The sequence below is a fragment of the Helicoverpa zea genome, chromosome 12, assembly GCF_022581195.2.
Source record: "Helicoverpa zea isolate HzStark_Cry1AcR chromosome 12, ilHelZeax1.1, whole genome shotgun sequence".
NCBI lineage: Eukaryota > Metazoa > Arthropoda > Insecta > Lepidoptera > Noctuidae > Helicoverpa > Helicoverpa zea.
The window spans coordinates 10,721,040-10,736,521 of NC_061463.1; the positions used below are offsets into that span (position 1 = coordinate 10,721,040).

Genomic DNA, 15,482 nt, shown 5'->3' on the forward strand with positions numbered 1-15,482 from the left:
GACAACGCGTATGGTTTTAAATAAAGCCTTCCTTATATTCAACGCGATGCTACAAAATATATACTATCTTTATAAAGGCAGCAATAAAAAATGCATTGGGGATAGGACATAAGGTTCACAACGGAGTACAGTGGTTTAATAAGAGAGTTTATGAAGGAGTAAAAAGGGAGAATGCATAGGAGTAGTACATGAGGCAGTTAACAGGGAGAGTATATAGGGGTGTACCTACACAGGGCAGAATATAAGGGCGTTTGACGTTACAAAAAAATTCGGTTGTGAGTAAGTCTTGGACTATAGTGTTTAACATAGGGCGACTGCCTATCTGACCTCCTGAACTCAGGAGTCAGACTACTTCTCTTAATAAAATATTAGTTAAAACGTAATAATGGCATCCACAGGACATTATAGTGCACGAGCATTTGCGCAGACACAGGTGCAATCCCTATTCCTTCACTCTCATAACCCGATGGGACGGCAATCCGACACGACCGGAAAGAGATCAGGTCAGATTAAAAAGTAAAGAACATGCGATATATTACAGCTTTCGGTGTATAACCATCTTAAATCTATCGCACTACAAGTGGATGAGTGTGGGTCAGAGCTAATTTGTGTATGATGACTTTCTGATTACTTCTGTATACCCGTGACGTTATTGAGCTCCCAAAACATGATCTTACGAAATTAACATAGTGTTATGTAATCAGGATAGTGTTTTGTTATGGCTTTATGTAATCAGGATAGTGTTTTGTTATATTAATGGTATAAAGATGATTTTTTGTTTGTTTTTGGAATTCGAAACTACTGAACTGATTTGGTAAATTATTTTACTGTAGGGAAGTTACACCGATCCGAGGTGTCATTAGTGACAAAGGCTATTTAATACGGAATCTGTACGGATAAACCCTCTCATGTACTTTCTTATATACTCTCTTATGTACTGCCTTATGTACTGCCTTATGTAGTGCCTTATGTACTGCCTTATGTACTGCCATATGTACTTACTGCCACATGTACTTACTGCCTTATGTACTGCCTTATGTACTGCCTTATGTACTGCCTTATGTACTCTCTTATGTACTGCCTTATGTACTGCCTTATGTACTCTCTTATATACTGCCTTATGTACTCTCTTATGAACTGCCTTATGTACTGCCTTATGTACTGCCTTATGTACTGCCTTATGTACTGCCTTATATACTGCCTCATATACTGCCTTATGTACTGCCTTATGTACTGCCTTATGTACTGCCTTATGTACTGCCTCATATACTGCCTTATGTACTTACTGCCTTATGTACTCTTATGCACTGCCTTATGTACTGCCTTATGTACTATCTTATGTACTGCCTTATATACTGCCTTATGTACTGCCTTATGTACTGCCTTATGTACTGCCTTATGTACTCCCTTATGTACTCTCTTATGTACTGCCTTATGTACTGCCTTATGTACTGCCTTATGTACTGCCTTATGAACTGCCTTATGTACTGCCTTATGTACTGCCTTATGTACTCTCTTATGTACTCTCTTATGTACTCTCTTATGTACTCTCTTATGTAGTAAATAAGGCAGTACATAAGAGAGTACATAAGAGAGTACATAAGAGAGTACATAAGGCAGTACATAAGAGAGTACATAAGGCAGTATATAAGGCAGTAAGTACATAAGGCAGTACATAAGAGAGTACATAAGACTCTCTCTCTCTCTCTCTGTACTCTCTTACTACATAAGAGAGTATGTACTCTCTTATGTAGTAAGAGAGTACATACTCTCTTATGTAGTAAGAGAGTCTTATGTAGTAAGAGAGTCTCTTATGTACTGCCTTATGTACTGCCTTATGTACTTACTGCTTTATATACTGCCTTATGTACTCTCTTATGTACTGCCTTATGTACTGCCTTATGTACTGCCTTATATACTGCCTCATATACTGCCTCATGTACTGCCTTATGTACTGCCTTATGTACTGCCTCATATACTGCCTTATGTACTTACTGCCTTATGTACTCTTATGCACTGCCTTATGTACTGCCTTATGTACTATCTTATGTACTGCCTTATATACTGCCTTATGTACTCTCTTATGTACTCTCTTATGTACCCTCTTATGTACTCTCTTATTTACTGCCTTATGTACTTACTGCCTTATATACTGCCTTATGTACTCTCTTATGTACTGCCTTATGTACTCCCTTATGTACTGCCTTATGTACTGCCTCATATACTGCCTTATATACTGCCTCATATACTGCCTCATGTACTGTCTTATGTACTGCCTTATGTACTGCCTCATATACTGCCTTATATACTGCCTCATATACTGCCTCATGTACTGCCTTATGTACTGCCTTATGTACTGCCTTATGTACTGCCTTATGTACTGCCTTATGTAATGCCTTATGTACTCTTATGTACTCTCTTATGTACCCTCTTATGTACTCTCTTATTTACTGCCTTATGTACTATCTTATATACTGCCTTATGTACTGCCTTATGTACTTACTGCCTTATGTACTGCCGTATGTACTCTCTTATGTAGTAAATAAGGCAGTATATAAGAGAGTACATAAGGCAGTACATAAGAGAGTACATAAGGCAGTACATAAGAGAGTACATAAGGCAGTATATAAGGCAGTAAGTACATAAGGCAGTACATAAGGCAGTAAGTACATAACACTGCCTTATGTACTGCCTTATGTACTCTCTTATGTACTGCCTTATGTACTACCTTATGTACTGCCTTATGTACTGCCTTATGTACTCTCTTATGTACTCTCTTATGTACTGCCTTATATACTGCCTTATGTACTCTCTTATGTACTGCCTTATGTACTCTCTTATGTACTGCCTTATGTACTGCCTTATGTACTCTCGCCTTATGTACTCTCTTATGTAACATATTATGTACTCTCTTATGTACTCTCTTATGTACTGCCTTATGTACTACCTTATGTACTGCCTTATGTACTGCCTTATGTACTCTCTTATGTACTCTCTTATGTACCCTCTTATGTACTCTCTTATTTACTGCCTTATGTACTATCTTATATACTGCCTTATATACTCTCTTATGTACTGCCTTATGTACTGCCTTATGTACTGCCTTATGTACTCTCTTATGTACTCTCTTATGTACCGTCTTATGTACTCTCTTATTTACTGCCTTATGTACTATCTTATATACTGCCTTTTATACTCTCTTATGTACTGCCTTATGTACTTACTGCCTTATATACTGCCTTATGTACTCTCTTATGTACTGCCTTATGTACTCCCTTATGTACTGCCTTATGTACTCTCTTATGTACTGCCTTATATACTGCCTTATGTACTCTCTTATGTACTGCCTTATGTACTCCCTTATGTACTGCCTTATGTACTCTCTTATGTACTGCCTTATGTACTGCCTTATGTACTCTCTTATGTAACATATTATGTACTCTCTTATGTACTCTCGAACGTCAAACTGCATGATGATGCAAAAAATTCTGCATGACGTTTTATCAAAATTTATTTTATTAATCTCTGAGCAATATGGTTCTAAAAACTTGGCCCACACAGAACTACCCATAAACTCCACAATTTTACCATAACCGGGTTCAAACTGAACTCCAGTTTAAATGCCAAAACAAACATGAAAACCAATAGAATTAATTGCCTTCCTTCCAATTCTAGCTAAATATTTATCTTAGAAGGTAATTTCTACTGTATTCAAATACTGGGCCCATATTAGGTATTTAACCAATTCTGTTATTTCTGGTCGTGACTACCTTTAGTTCCTTGAGGCTTCAAATGCCTAGCTGTAATGCTGAATTACGATCTTAGCTGGTTTAATAGCTGTAAGTGTCAAAGCAATAACATTTAAGAGCCTAGTGGCCGCTTAACGCATTTTTAGCATTAAAAGTTTGATGGGATTCACGATTTATTTTCAAATAACTGTTGGTAATAATATTGGACACCTATCTGCTAATAGTCGAAGTCTGACACCAGTCTAACCAAGGGGTATCGGGTTTCCCGGGTAACTGGGTTGAGGAGGTCAGATAGGCAGCCGCTTCTTGTAAAGCACTGGTACTCAGCTGAATCCGGTTAGACTGGAAGCCGACCCCAACATAGTTGGGAAAATGACTCGGAGGATGATGATCTACTAATAGTCGATATGACTCAGTGATTTGACCACTGATACAGACCGCTATTGAGCTTTCTTTCATATATTAAAACTATGTGCAATAATGTGCATAGATATAGATACATTTACATCATACAAAGACAATGTGCATATATATGTTCACATAAGTATGGCGCACCCGCTTTCCTGAGATAAAACATATTTACAAAGTGTGCATACAACGTAGGCCTACCTCACCCCAACATTTGTGAAATATCACAAACCTTTCTGACCAATAAAGTACCTGCTACGTTCAAAAACAATGGTTCGTTCAAGGTATGCATAGGAAATGGTATAAGGCACAAACTTGTTATACCTACAACTAGCTTCAGCCAGCGGTTTCACCCACGTTCCTTGGGAACAACTCCATCACTATAAAAAGCAACCTATATCTAGCCAATCTAGGACTGAAATAATTTTTCAAATGGAACCAGTATTTCTAACACTCTGAACAAACTCTTCAACTTTATAATATTAGTATGGATGTAAGACGTAGGTAAATCCTGCCGGGGCTGCGGGTTGTTCGAAAGAGATACCGCGGCCCTGGTACATAAAAGGCCTATGACGGAACACGACGGTTTTTAGTCAGTAAGAGTCTGACAAAAAAAAAACACGTAGGTAAATACCTACAAATCTAATTTGTATGTTTGGCTTGAAACAATTAGTAGGAACTCAATTAGGTACCTGAATTTACAGTTAACACAGCAACGAACAAAATCGCTTATTTCTCTTCGCTTGGACCGCATTCATTCATTTCTATAGGAATTCGTGAAATGTTCCCAATGCACCGTTGTAAACCACTTCCTGAGGTAGCTCTAGCTAAGATCTGCACTATTCAAGTACACTATTTACGTAGCAAACTATATTATTTAAGTTCTCTAGGTATTCTAATAATATACAAGCTGTTGATTTGCATGCGTGCCATAGTCAAGGACGTAATTATACTAATGATTCTCAACCCATATCAACAAAAAAATTGGTACGAAAATTTTTGATTTTAATTTTTTTTCGGAAATTCGTCAATGTCACCTACCCGTTTTCAATCTCGGCGCGTATGTTACTGGCCTCAAAACCGTGCTGCTCCCTCACAGAAACGCAAACACAAAGCATACGAAACGATTATTCATTAATTTCATTCATAAAATTGGATTACTTCTGAAATACTACGACATTACAATGACAAAAAAAAACAGTGCATATTAGCTATTTCCCGTCTACTATATTTCCAATATTTCCAATCGATTATTTACGTATTTTATGTCCTCCTCCTGAAGTATGGCACAAATGCAAATCAACACCTTGTATATTCAAGTTATGTTGAAAAGTTCTCGTAACTTTTGAACATACTGAACTGGATGGAATTTGAATATGCTAGTGGTCAGTAAAAAACCCCACATCGGATCCCCTGCCTTTTCGGGCAGTCGATTAAAAACATATCCTGACAATAAATTAAAACAAGGTGGAAAGCGTTGCGATTGGCCACAAACTTAAAAAAAAATACGTAGCTTATTTCTTAAATCACTATTAATAAAAATAAAGCAATGAAAACAAAAATCTAACTGTCAAGTCTGAGAATTAATATTTTTTTTACTCTTATGCCTGTCAAAAGTTTCTTACTCATTCAATGGACCGTGATAATCGATAGAAACTGCAAAAAAAAAACAATAACAGTAAGAACAATTTAACGAGTAAATAATATCGATATGAATCGATACCTGCAATCGTTGCGTCATTAATCGACTAAGATCGGAATGTTACTATTGTTTCGTGAAATAATTTTAAGTTAACTTCATTGGATTATCAACTGTATATCTGAAGCCTTAAGGTGTAAATTTGCTTGTGGATGAATAAATCGTTCAAGGTCGCCGAAACAGTAAGATTTCGTTTACATTCTGTTTGATAGAATATATTTTAGAAGATACAGATGTTGGGTGCGGCTTTTGAGCCTATTAAACTGATCTAAATGCGAAAATTAACTGTCATGTGGGTGTACTGTTTCTGAAGCAATCAATTTTATCACCTGTTGCTTAAAGAAGCTATCTTAGCTAGAAGACATTCCATAGAGCTAATTTTTAATCAATGTTTAACTGATATTTTTAAAAAAATTGTTAAGAGACCATAAAGTTACACTCATAACTTAGTTAAGTTATAATAAGTTATACTTACGAAACAAATATAATTTTATACATAGCTTGTTTAACTAACCTACTTTTCTTTTGTTACAGATACCACCAATCACAAACGATGAACTGAAACACAAGAAAAAAGCAAAACTATGTGCACTTACTAAATACCTGCTTAACCCTAAAATGCGCACTTATAAACGACTATCTGACTATGCGTGACCGGTGACGAACTATGTACCAGTGTTAGTGAATATTTAGAATCCAAAATGGCGCATAAAGTGAAAAACAATCATTATGTGGCGACCCACCGGTCGGGGGTTGATTCTCCGTCGTCTGGGGGTTATATACACAGGGCCTCGTCGAGGGATGAGAATGACAGTCATCGAGCACCTTCGGAAAGGACACTTTCTGAATATACGGTAAGTTTTTACAAGATTGTGAAATTTGGGGACGTGGGAGTATTTTCAAGTGCCTTTAAAAAAATTGGGAGTATTTTCAAGTGCCTTTAAAGAAATTGAGCGGGAAGAAATTAATATAAGAATTATTATAAGGAATAGAATGCTATTCCCACTTAAAACCTCACTTAAATTATTAAATACACACCACCGAGTCGAGCCGAGCGTTGTCACAAGAAAAATCCGAGCGGAAAATCCACCAGCGATATTAGAGAAAAGAAAAACTGTGTTTTTGTATTCATGAAATTAAAAGATTTTTATAGAGACATTAAAAGATTTATTTTGTAGCACCAAACGACCAGACGCATATTTTTTGCTATAAATATGTATAATATAGTAGGTACACTCGTATGTATGTATACGTTTTATCAATGAATTTGTAATTTATGGTTCAAAACATCGTAGGGAATGCGAATTTGATGTCGTAAACTATTTTAATCTCAGCTGTAAACTGTAAACGTCAAGCGATTTTTTTAACTACCTACAATCAATCACACGAAACAGATGCTTTAGTTTTTTTTAGATGTTCATATGTCTTCAAGTGTTTTTTTTTATGTATTTTCGCTAGACAACTAGAAATGTAATGATTTCTCATCCACGGCACAACAGTGTCAAACGTTACTTAACCATATTTTCGTACATGACTTTATGATAGCTCAAAACAAAAATACACAAAGATACGCAATAACAATAAAATAATAGTTTAAAAAACTTAAAAACACGGTTTTTATTTTGATTTCAAACAGCCAGTCCGCCTTATTGGGGAGGCCGACATATTGATTTTGTAATGACGTTTCTTGGCTAGTCATGTGTTATCATCAGAACTCAGAGCGTGTGCAAAATTTCATCCTAATTGAAGACCGGGAAGTCGGTCAAATTAAGATTTAAAGATTTTCTTATATGCATAGTTAGTTACAAGTGAAGTTAATATCAGCGTGTTAAAAAACAAAAGGTAGAAGGTAGAATACTTCCTACATAGTGACAAGCTCTTCTATGTATCTATTGATATTTTTTTTTCAGACAATGGACGAGCGAACGCGATCACCTTCAGGCGAGCACAGGAATGGCAGACGGCACCAGCACACCAACGGCTCACCCAGAGCAGACTCGGGGTCTGATGTGTACGTCACCAGCGCCGCCTACCGACCTCCTTCAGAAATCAGGCAAGTGGATACATGATGATGAGATTTTATTTTCTTTAGCATAACTTGGTACCTACGGGGTGAAGGTCCCCTTGGAAATACATAATGGGGAAGATTTTCACGAGTCATTTTGATTGGTATCAAATAAGCAGAGAATATTAATTTAGCCCAGGAAAGCATAACAATATTCCATATGTGTTCAGTTTTTAAGGCCTCTAACTATACAATACATAATTTTACTTAAGAATTACCTACCTTCTACATAATACGAGTAAATAAAAAGAGCATTTATCTAAATAACTTAGATTTGCCTCTAGTGGCAATTTATTTAAGTTTAGTAGAGAAAATAAGGAATAAAGGAACAGTAAAGAGACACACACGAACCAACTTTGCTAGACCTTACAGAGACTGTTAGCACAAACCAATTTGAAAGACGATAGTCTAATAGTAAATAAGTCATGGTTTAATGGAGTTCAGCGACTATGTTAATGTACCGTTAACCCGTGGGTCCCGCTTGGTCCTTAAATCCCACTAATTCAGTCCAACGGAGCTCGATACGTGCGCCCGCGTCACTGGGATATGCAAACGAGCGGTTGGAACGCCAAGACTTCGAAGATATTTTTGCTAGTTGTCTCGATTTTCTTAATCAATTACTAGAATTAATGCTTTTTTTTTGTTGTCTTCAAAACACAAGTTCAAACACCTCTTAAAGAACCCGCCTATGCTGGGGTCGACTTGGCTTGGCTTGGCTTGTCTTCAAAACACACTGCAGTCTGACAATTTCTTTGAAACCTTTAGTGACCATAGTGTCCTACACAAAGAATTGCCTTAAAAGCATGGCATTCAAAATGGCAAGCTCAAAAAACCGCCGCATTCTCCCCGCCCGTTTGCCCAATCCCCGAACAAAACCTTTTGCATTAAACGCGAGAATTGATGGAAAATTGCTCATAAAGCAATTCAACGGTGCATGCATGAATCATGCGTGCGCGCACTGCCAACATTCCGCACGTACGTTCGTACTTTGAATATGAGAACACGCAAGCTTTGTTTAGCGTTTATTAATACGAACATCAGGACTTATAAGTAGGATTCTTATAATTAATCTAACATTAATCTAGAGGTACCTAAAATATTATTACTATTATAGACTCCGAAACTACTGAACTGTTTTGATTTCTTTCGCCCATGTGAAGCTACTATTCCTTGGTGACATAGGTTATATTATATCCAAGTAAATGAATACAATTCTCCAGGACGCGGGTGAAACCGCGAGAAGCAGCTAGTAGTTGATATTTTGAATAAAATTATCTATCTGATGACGTATATTTGGAAGGAAAGCCGATCGAATGCAGCAATTGGGCACAAATCTAGTTTACAGGTAGCAACTAAACCTACACTGTCGACAGAATCTAGGACCATTATTAGCATTATGCACATAATTCGATTGAGGTACCGTGGTCACATTTGGCAACGTAAGCACAAAAGGGTTAAGAAGAAATATGGACGCTTTTCTTTGACACTGTTCGACACTGTGACACCTTCGATTCCAACCATGAGGGTCATTTTGATAATTTCCCATACGAAAATAAAAAATAGTAGGTAAGTATTTGTAGATATTACGAGTAAAATCGCGATCAAAACTTATACCTCATCTATATTACAAGGAGCCGTAATAGCAATACAAAATGATCGCTTAAACCAAACAAATGTACAGTTACGTAGTAAATCATTGAGAGAATAACTCAGCCGCGGTTCGCTCGCCGACAGCGCAATGATGTCGCGACACGGGAATCGAACCCAGGCATCTGGGGCACGATTTATTGGCTCCACTGTACCTATGTACTCGTAGGTTGCCTATACCTATGTACTTTTCTGGAACTTATTTTATTACTTTTCTTATAATATTCCTGCTTATTGTTGTATTTGTGCATTTACTAAATCAGTTGAAAGCTTGCATTTTATATCTTCATAATCATTAAATTCTTTCATAGCATATTTTATTTAATAAGTCTTTTTAACAGCCTTTTCAAACTGGCGATGTTGTCCATAGAATTATCTTCGTCACTTTTCTTTAAATTAAATGCTCTACGACTAAATCCCAAAGGAACCGTGTGAACCACATTCAACAAATTCATTCATTATAAACCAACAGAGCGACTGCAGTAAAAAACTATATAATTCGGTAACATTAGTGACTACCGTAACGTCGATGTCAGATCGTAACGAATTTATTTTACTTTCTCAAACTGTCCTCGGGTAGCGTATACGGGAATCACTCAGGGTTGCCAGTAGCAATATGCATATCAAAAAAAGCCGCGAGGTTTCAGCTGCATGCCAAAGAAACTACTTTTTTCACACCCTCATGAAAAGGAGCTTGGGTAGGTATATATTTTTCTGATCTACAAACTGTATTACCCGCATACTGTCAAGTGTATTCAAAATTCGTTCATTAGTTTCGACCTGAAATGGTAAGATATTTACACTATATCCACCCTTATTTTCACACACAACAACTTCTACGTTTATAGTATTGATTTTAATAGTGAGGTGATAAAATATCGATGAAAATAAACATGACTATTAATAACTCGACCTACGTATAAATGTAGAGAATGCTTTAGGGCCAATTTTGATATTAGTTTGTGACAGCCCTGAAACTTCATAGAGAGCCACAACATTGCCCTATTTTGGTAATTCAATTGCATGACATCACATTTCTTTGACTGTTGCCGACAATGCGAGCTTTCTAATCCTGACCAAAACAAAATATAAAGATAAAGAAAAAGTACTTTACTCTTGGATTTTCATGTTTACGCGATAAGCTATTTCCACCTATACTTTTTCAATTGAAGTAGACATCAAAATTAATATTTTTTTGACTGTCTGGGTACATCTCTCTCTGTATAAAAAGTTTTATTATTAAGTAATAATATATTCAATATTCTACACCTTAAAATGCCTTGTCAACTCAAACAAAAAGGCCTCATAAACTTATTTTATAACCACTCAATCAGTCAAAAACTTAAAAATAAAAATAACTACACGTTGACTGCTTAACAACTTATTCAAAAAACCTTTTTTTAGCCCTTACTTAAACCTTTTTTACTTTGACATCTCGTTTGAATAAATATTTGAATATCGAACAGTGACTAAGGACTTCTGGCTTTGTCCCTTTATCAACCGACTTCATAAAAAAGGAAGTTATTGGTCAATTTACTTGGAAACTTTCTAAACTGTCAACGAATTAATAAAAAAGTTAAATGGGATGATCAAATATTTTTTGGTTGACTTTTTAGCTTGTTAGACGCTAGTTTAAGTTTGTTGGTAGTAATAAGTGGGGAAGGCATGTTGACAGCCGTTTATATTAAAATCGATGTGATGATTTAATCCCTGGTACATCGATGTATACTATTGAATTATTTTTTGTTAGAACAAAACAGTATTTTTTAGCAAACTCTCATGGAATGCTATGCAACCGTCTACATTATGTCTGATTACTGATAAATTGTGACAAAATGCAATTTTACAATGCAAACCAATAATTAATCGAATAGGTATCTAGGTACTGGGAATCGTCAGAAAATTAATATTATCCAGTTGCATGAATTTCCGTTTAACTTGCAAAATAATCACAATAGTGAAATTTGAACCTAAATAAACTAATCGATTTACAATTCCTGCAGTTAGTAATCGATACTTTCAAGCGACTGCATCTCGAATAGTCACAACGTAAGGTGTAACCAGCGACGCTAACCCGTTGGTCACGACTTTGGTTCAGATCAATCCGATTGTTAAGCACAAAGAATGAAGGTCAAGGCGACTGATGACATGGATCAAAAAACCTTGGAAGATAAGAAACTGTTGTCAAAAAAAACGATAACAAGTGTATCGATACTTTTTTGTTTTTACTTTGCCCTACACTAGTAATTTTGTCTACTACTTAAAATTGTTGTTATGAGTATGTAGTTATTTACTGAATGAGAACACACGATGGGCTGATCTTAAGCAGACAGTATTTCAAATACCAGTAGGTAAATTAAGTAAATACGAGTAAGAAAATGGATCTATAAATGATTCTTCTTCTTCGTTTTAACGTTTATCCCGTCTTGTGGCGGGGTCCGCTTTCCGTATATCTTCTTCTTCCACTTCGCTCTATCCAGGGGCCCGATTCTCCTAATTTTACTTAAGCAACATACGATTCACATTCGACCGCGATCCAATCACGATTCGATTACGATTGAAGCGTTAGTGGCATTCCGCTATTTTTTCTTTGAAATAACGTTTTTATACTTTTCTGTCATTCAATAATGGATCATTTTGTGTGCAAATGATTTACGATTGCAATATGATTGTAGAGCAAACTACCTTATAGACCAAAATAACCAAAATAGCAGACCAATCGCAAACCAATCGAATGTCGTTGGAATACGATTGGTCTTATATTAGTAGCAGAATGCCCGATATGGCTAAAACTGCTATTGCGATTCGATTTCTATTCAATTTTGACATTATTTAGGAGTTCGGGCCTCAGGACATCTATAAACGAAAAAATAATTAAATCTAAATTTTGGTAGGATATAGTTTTCAATGTTTCATTTAATTGTTAGAACTTTTTATCTTGTACTTGAAAGTCGGCAAATAAATCTGTTATCTCGGAGTTAGTAAAACGAGAAGAAAGAGAAGATGGTGGCGTGATATCACCAAAATTACGCTTAAAGCGTTTACGCCGTATAGCGTGCACGGTGAAAGAATAGGAGTAGAAGTCCGTGGAGTGGGAAGGGACATTCTCGAAAGTCAAAAATCCAAAAAAACCTGTAGATACCATCAACTGTTCTAGTCTTTTTACAATCAGCTAAATACCCCAGAAGTTTGTCGTGACATACGTGTTCCCAGATTAGGGACGCGACGCTTCTCGTGAGCACAACTCGATACACCTAGCGCTGGAACGAATGCTGTCACGGCGTGAACTAGGTATATTCCGAAATTATTTTACATCACTATGGGTAAATTGTATGGGTTTTCCTCGTGTTACTGTTTCGGTAATTTTATAAATAGGTGATCGTGAAGATACCCAATAATTTTCCCCGTAGAGACTGACTGCAACAAAAAAGCTCTATTTTTGGGGCGTGGTGATTAATTCTCAATCTTTATGTGTCCCGACCGCCTTATATACTCCCTTATGTACCTACTACCCCCTTCGAACTCCTTTATATAATTGCCCCTATGTCCCCCACACTCGGTGGCTGTGTCCACCTTTTTTGAAGGCTACATCTGCCCACGATATCAACACTGGTCTTGTAATGACGTATTGAATTTTGTGTTTTCAGCCGGCAGTCGCGAGCACCCCGCAGTGTGTACTCCTACAGAAGTGCAGTGGCGCCATCTGTGGCCTCGACACACAGATCTAAAGTCTCTAGGAAGGTAAGAATACACAATGTTTTGACCAACAGTAATTGCTTTAACTACTAGTATTGTATGGACAAAGTGCTAATAAGAATTTAAAACAGCTGATCTATTTAGCATATACGAGTATAGACGCAGTTAGTAGGTATGTACTATCATAAATACAAAAGTTTGTATGTACGTATAGATGTTTTTTTCTTCTTTCACGCAAAAACGGACTTTACGGGAAGAGTAGTTCCCTCGGAAAGCTAAAACCGCTGATGATAAGAAATCAAATATCTTTACCAAACCAATTTCCATCCCAATTGCAGGCAGGAGTAAAAGTAGACGCGATGGCAGCGCCGAACCCGTTCTGTCCGAACGTGAAGGGCATGTGCTGTCTGATGCTGCTGCTCAACCTGGGGCTGATCCTCGTCACGCTCGGCTTTGTCATCGTGCTGCAGTTCTTTGAACCGCTGTTTGTATGGTGAGTTGAGAACTTTGATTAGAGACCCTTCAGGTCTGAAATATACACTAAGTGCTGTTCAATTTGTTGGAACTGGATGAAAAAAAAACCCGACTTTGAAAGACTAAAAAATAAATTATTTTTAGGCCTAGAAATCAGTGTCTAAGTTAAAAGTGAATTGAGAACCTCCTCCTTTTTGGGAAGTCGATTAAAAAAGAAATGAAAGCGGTAGTTAAATACAACTGTCAGGTGGACGGTGGAGGTCTGGCTTACCTACATTAGTTCACAATCCAGCAACATTCATTAAAGCCACTTCCGACTTTAGAACAACTAACGCTACAAGTAATTCCGTCTAGGTCCTGTTTTTTTTTTCTAAACTTTTCATCACTATGTAGGTTGTCATTAGATAAATTAACAAAATGTTTCTCTTTTATTCCAGGATCCTGGGCATAGTCTTCCTGATATTCGGCTTCATCACACTAGTAGGCAGTCTCATCTACTGCGTGGTGCTATGCCGAGAGAACCCCTACCCTCGGTACCCTGACGACTTCTACTGGACCCACCACTGGTCCAAGACTATTGGACCTTCAGAGATCCACTACAGCGCCAGTGAAAAACAGTACATTAAAAATGGCAACAGTGATAGGTACAATAAGTATAACGGAAAGTATTCTGACAGGGAGAGTGCGAAAGGTTACTCGGATAGAGAAAGCAAACTTAGTAGGTACTGAAAATTTTGATATAAAAGATGAAATTTATTTTCGTTCGATCTTCCGCTGGAAGGCTTTTAGATCAAACTTTCTTAACAGTTTATGTATGTTAGTCTTTGGCATAATGCAATGGTATGAGAGAAATAAAAGGAGAAATAAAGGCCATCTCCAAAAAAAGGACCACTACTACTTATATATCAGATAAGTTCATCTTGTTATGAATAATCTGGTAAATACGTCATTTCTAATAAATAGTGGTCTGGAGGTGTAATTTTTCTCTCAACGTCACCTCTAACGTCTATTTGTAAATAACAAATTGATAAAAAAATATTTTGAGAAATTCTCAGCTACAGTGGCTTTCCAATTTAGGCCCAATTCGCCATATTTTTGGAATAGGCCTTTTTATAAATATTGTCTGTATCAATGGCAATATAATATTTAAAACTGCAATCTAACATTCTTTCTACACACCTGTCTGTAGATCTATAAATAAAAATACTAATTTTATTAAATGTCAATAAACCATTAAATAAATATATTTTTTTAGTTAAGAATTAATCTATAGAATATTATTGTAATTGTACTTATTATAATACGTAGTAACAATTTGTCTAAATATATTTTATAAATAATTAATTTAATGTAAATATGTAATATCGGTTAAGCAAAACACTCAGAATTAAATGCCATATTAATTTACCCATTACTATAGGAGTGTTTAGGCTTAAGCGAAGTCTGGATAGACGGTACAAATCTTCTTTCTCCTGCCCTGTTCCCAAATATTACTTGGGGTCGGCGCAATATGTCATTTTCTTCCATTTTCCCCTGTCACTCGTCATACTGACACTCACTCCCTTCCTATTCATATCATCTTTCAGGCAATCCATCCATCTTTTCTTAGGTCTTCCTCTTCCTCTCCATCCATCTACATTCATACTTAGCACACACTTTGTTGCATGCGTATCATCCCTCCTCATTACATGTCCATACCACGACAATCTTCTACTTCTCATCTTTTCTGTAACTGGCGGTACAA

At 36.6% G+C, this 15,482-nt stretch overlaps 1 protein-coding gene across 1 annotated transcript in view; it reads left to right on the plus strand.

The window, feature by feature from the left end:
* The window catches only part of LOC124635406, a 75,728-nt gene extending 60,529 nt beyond the window's left edge, over positions 1-15,199 (plus strand). The window contains exons 3-7 of the mRNA XM_047171291.1: positions 6,391-6,710; positions 7,767-7,909; positions 13,216-13,309; positions 13,603-13,757; positions 14,176-15,199. Coding sequence (XP_047027247.1) covers positions 6,558-6,710; positions 7,767-7,909; positions 13,216-13,309; positions 13,603-13,757; positions 14,176-14,467 — 837 coding nt within the window. The 5' untranslated portion in view covers positions 6,391-6,557 and the 3' untranslated portion in view covers positions 14,468-15,199. The remainder of the gene's footprint in view (positions 1-6,390; positions 6,711-7,766; positions 7,910-13,215; positions 13,310-13,602; positions 13,758-14,175) is intronic.
* Positions 15,200-15,482: the final 283 nt, after the last annotated feature.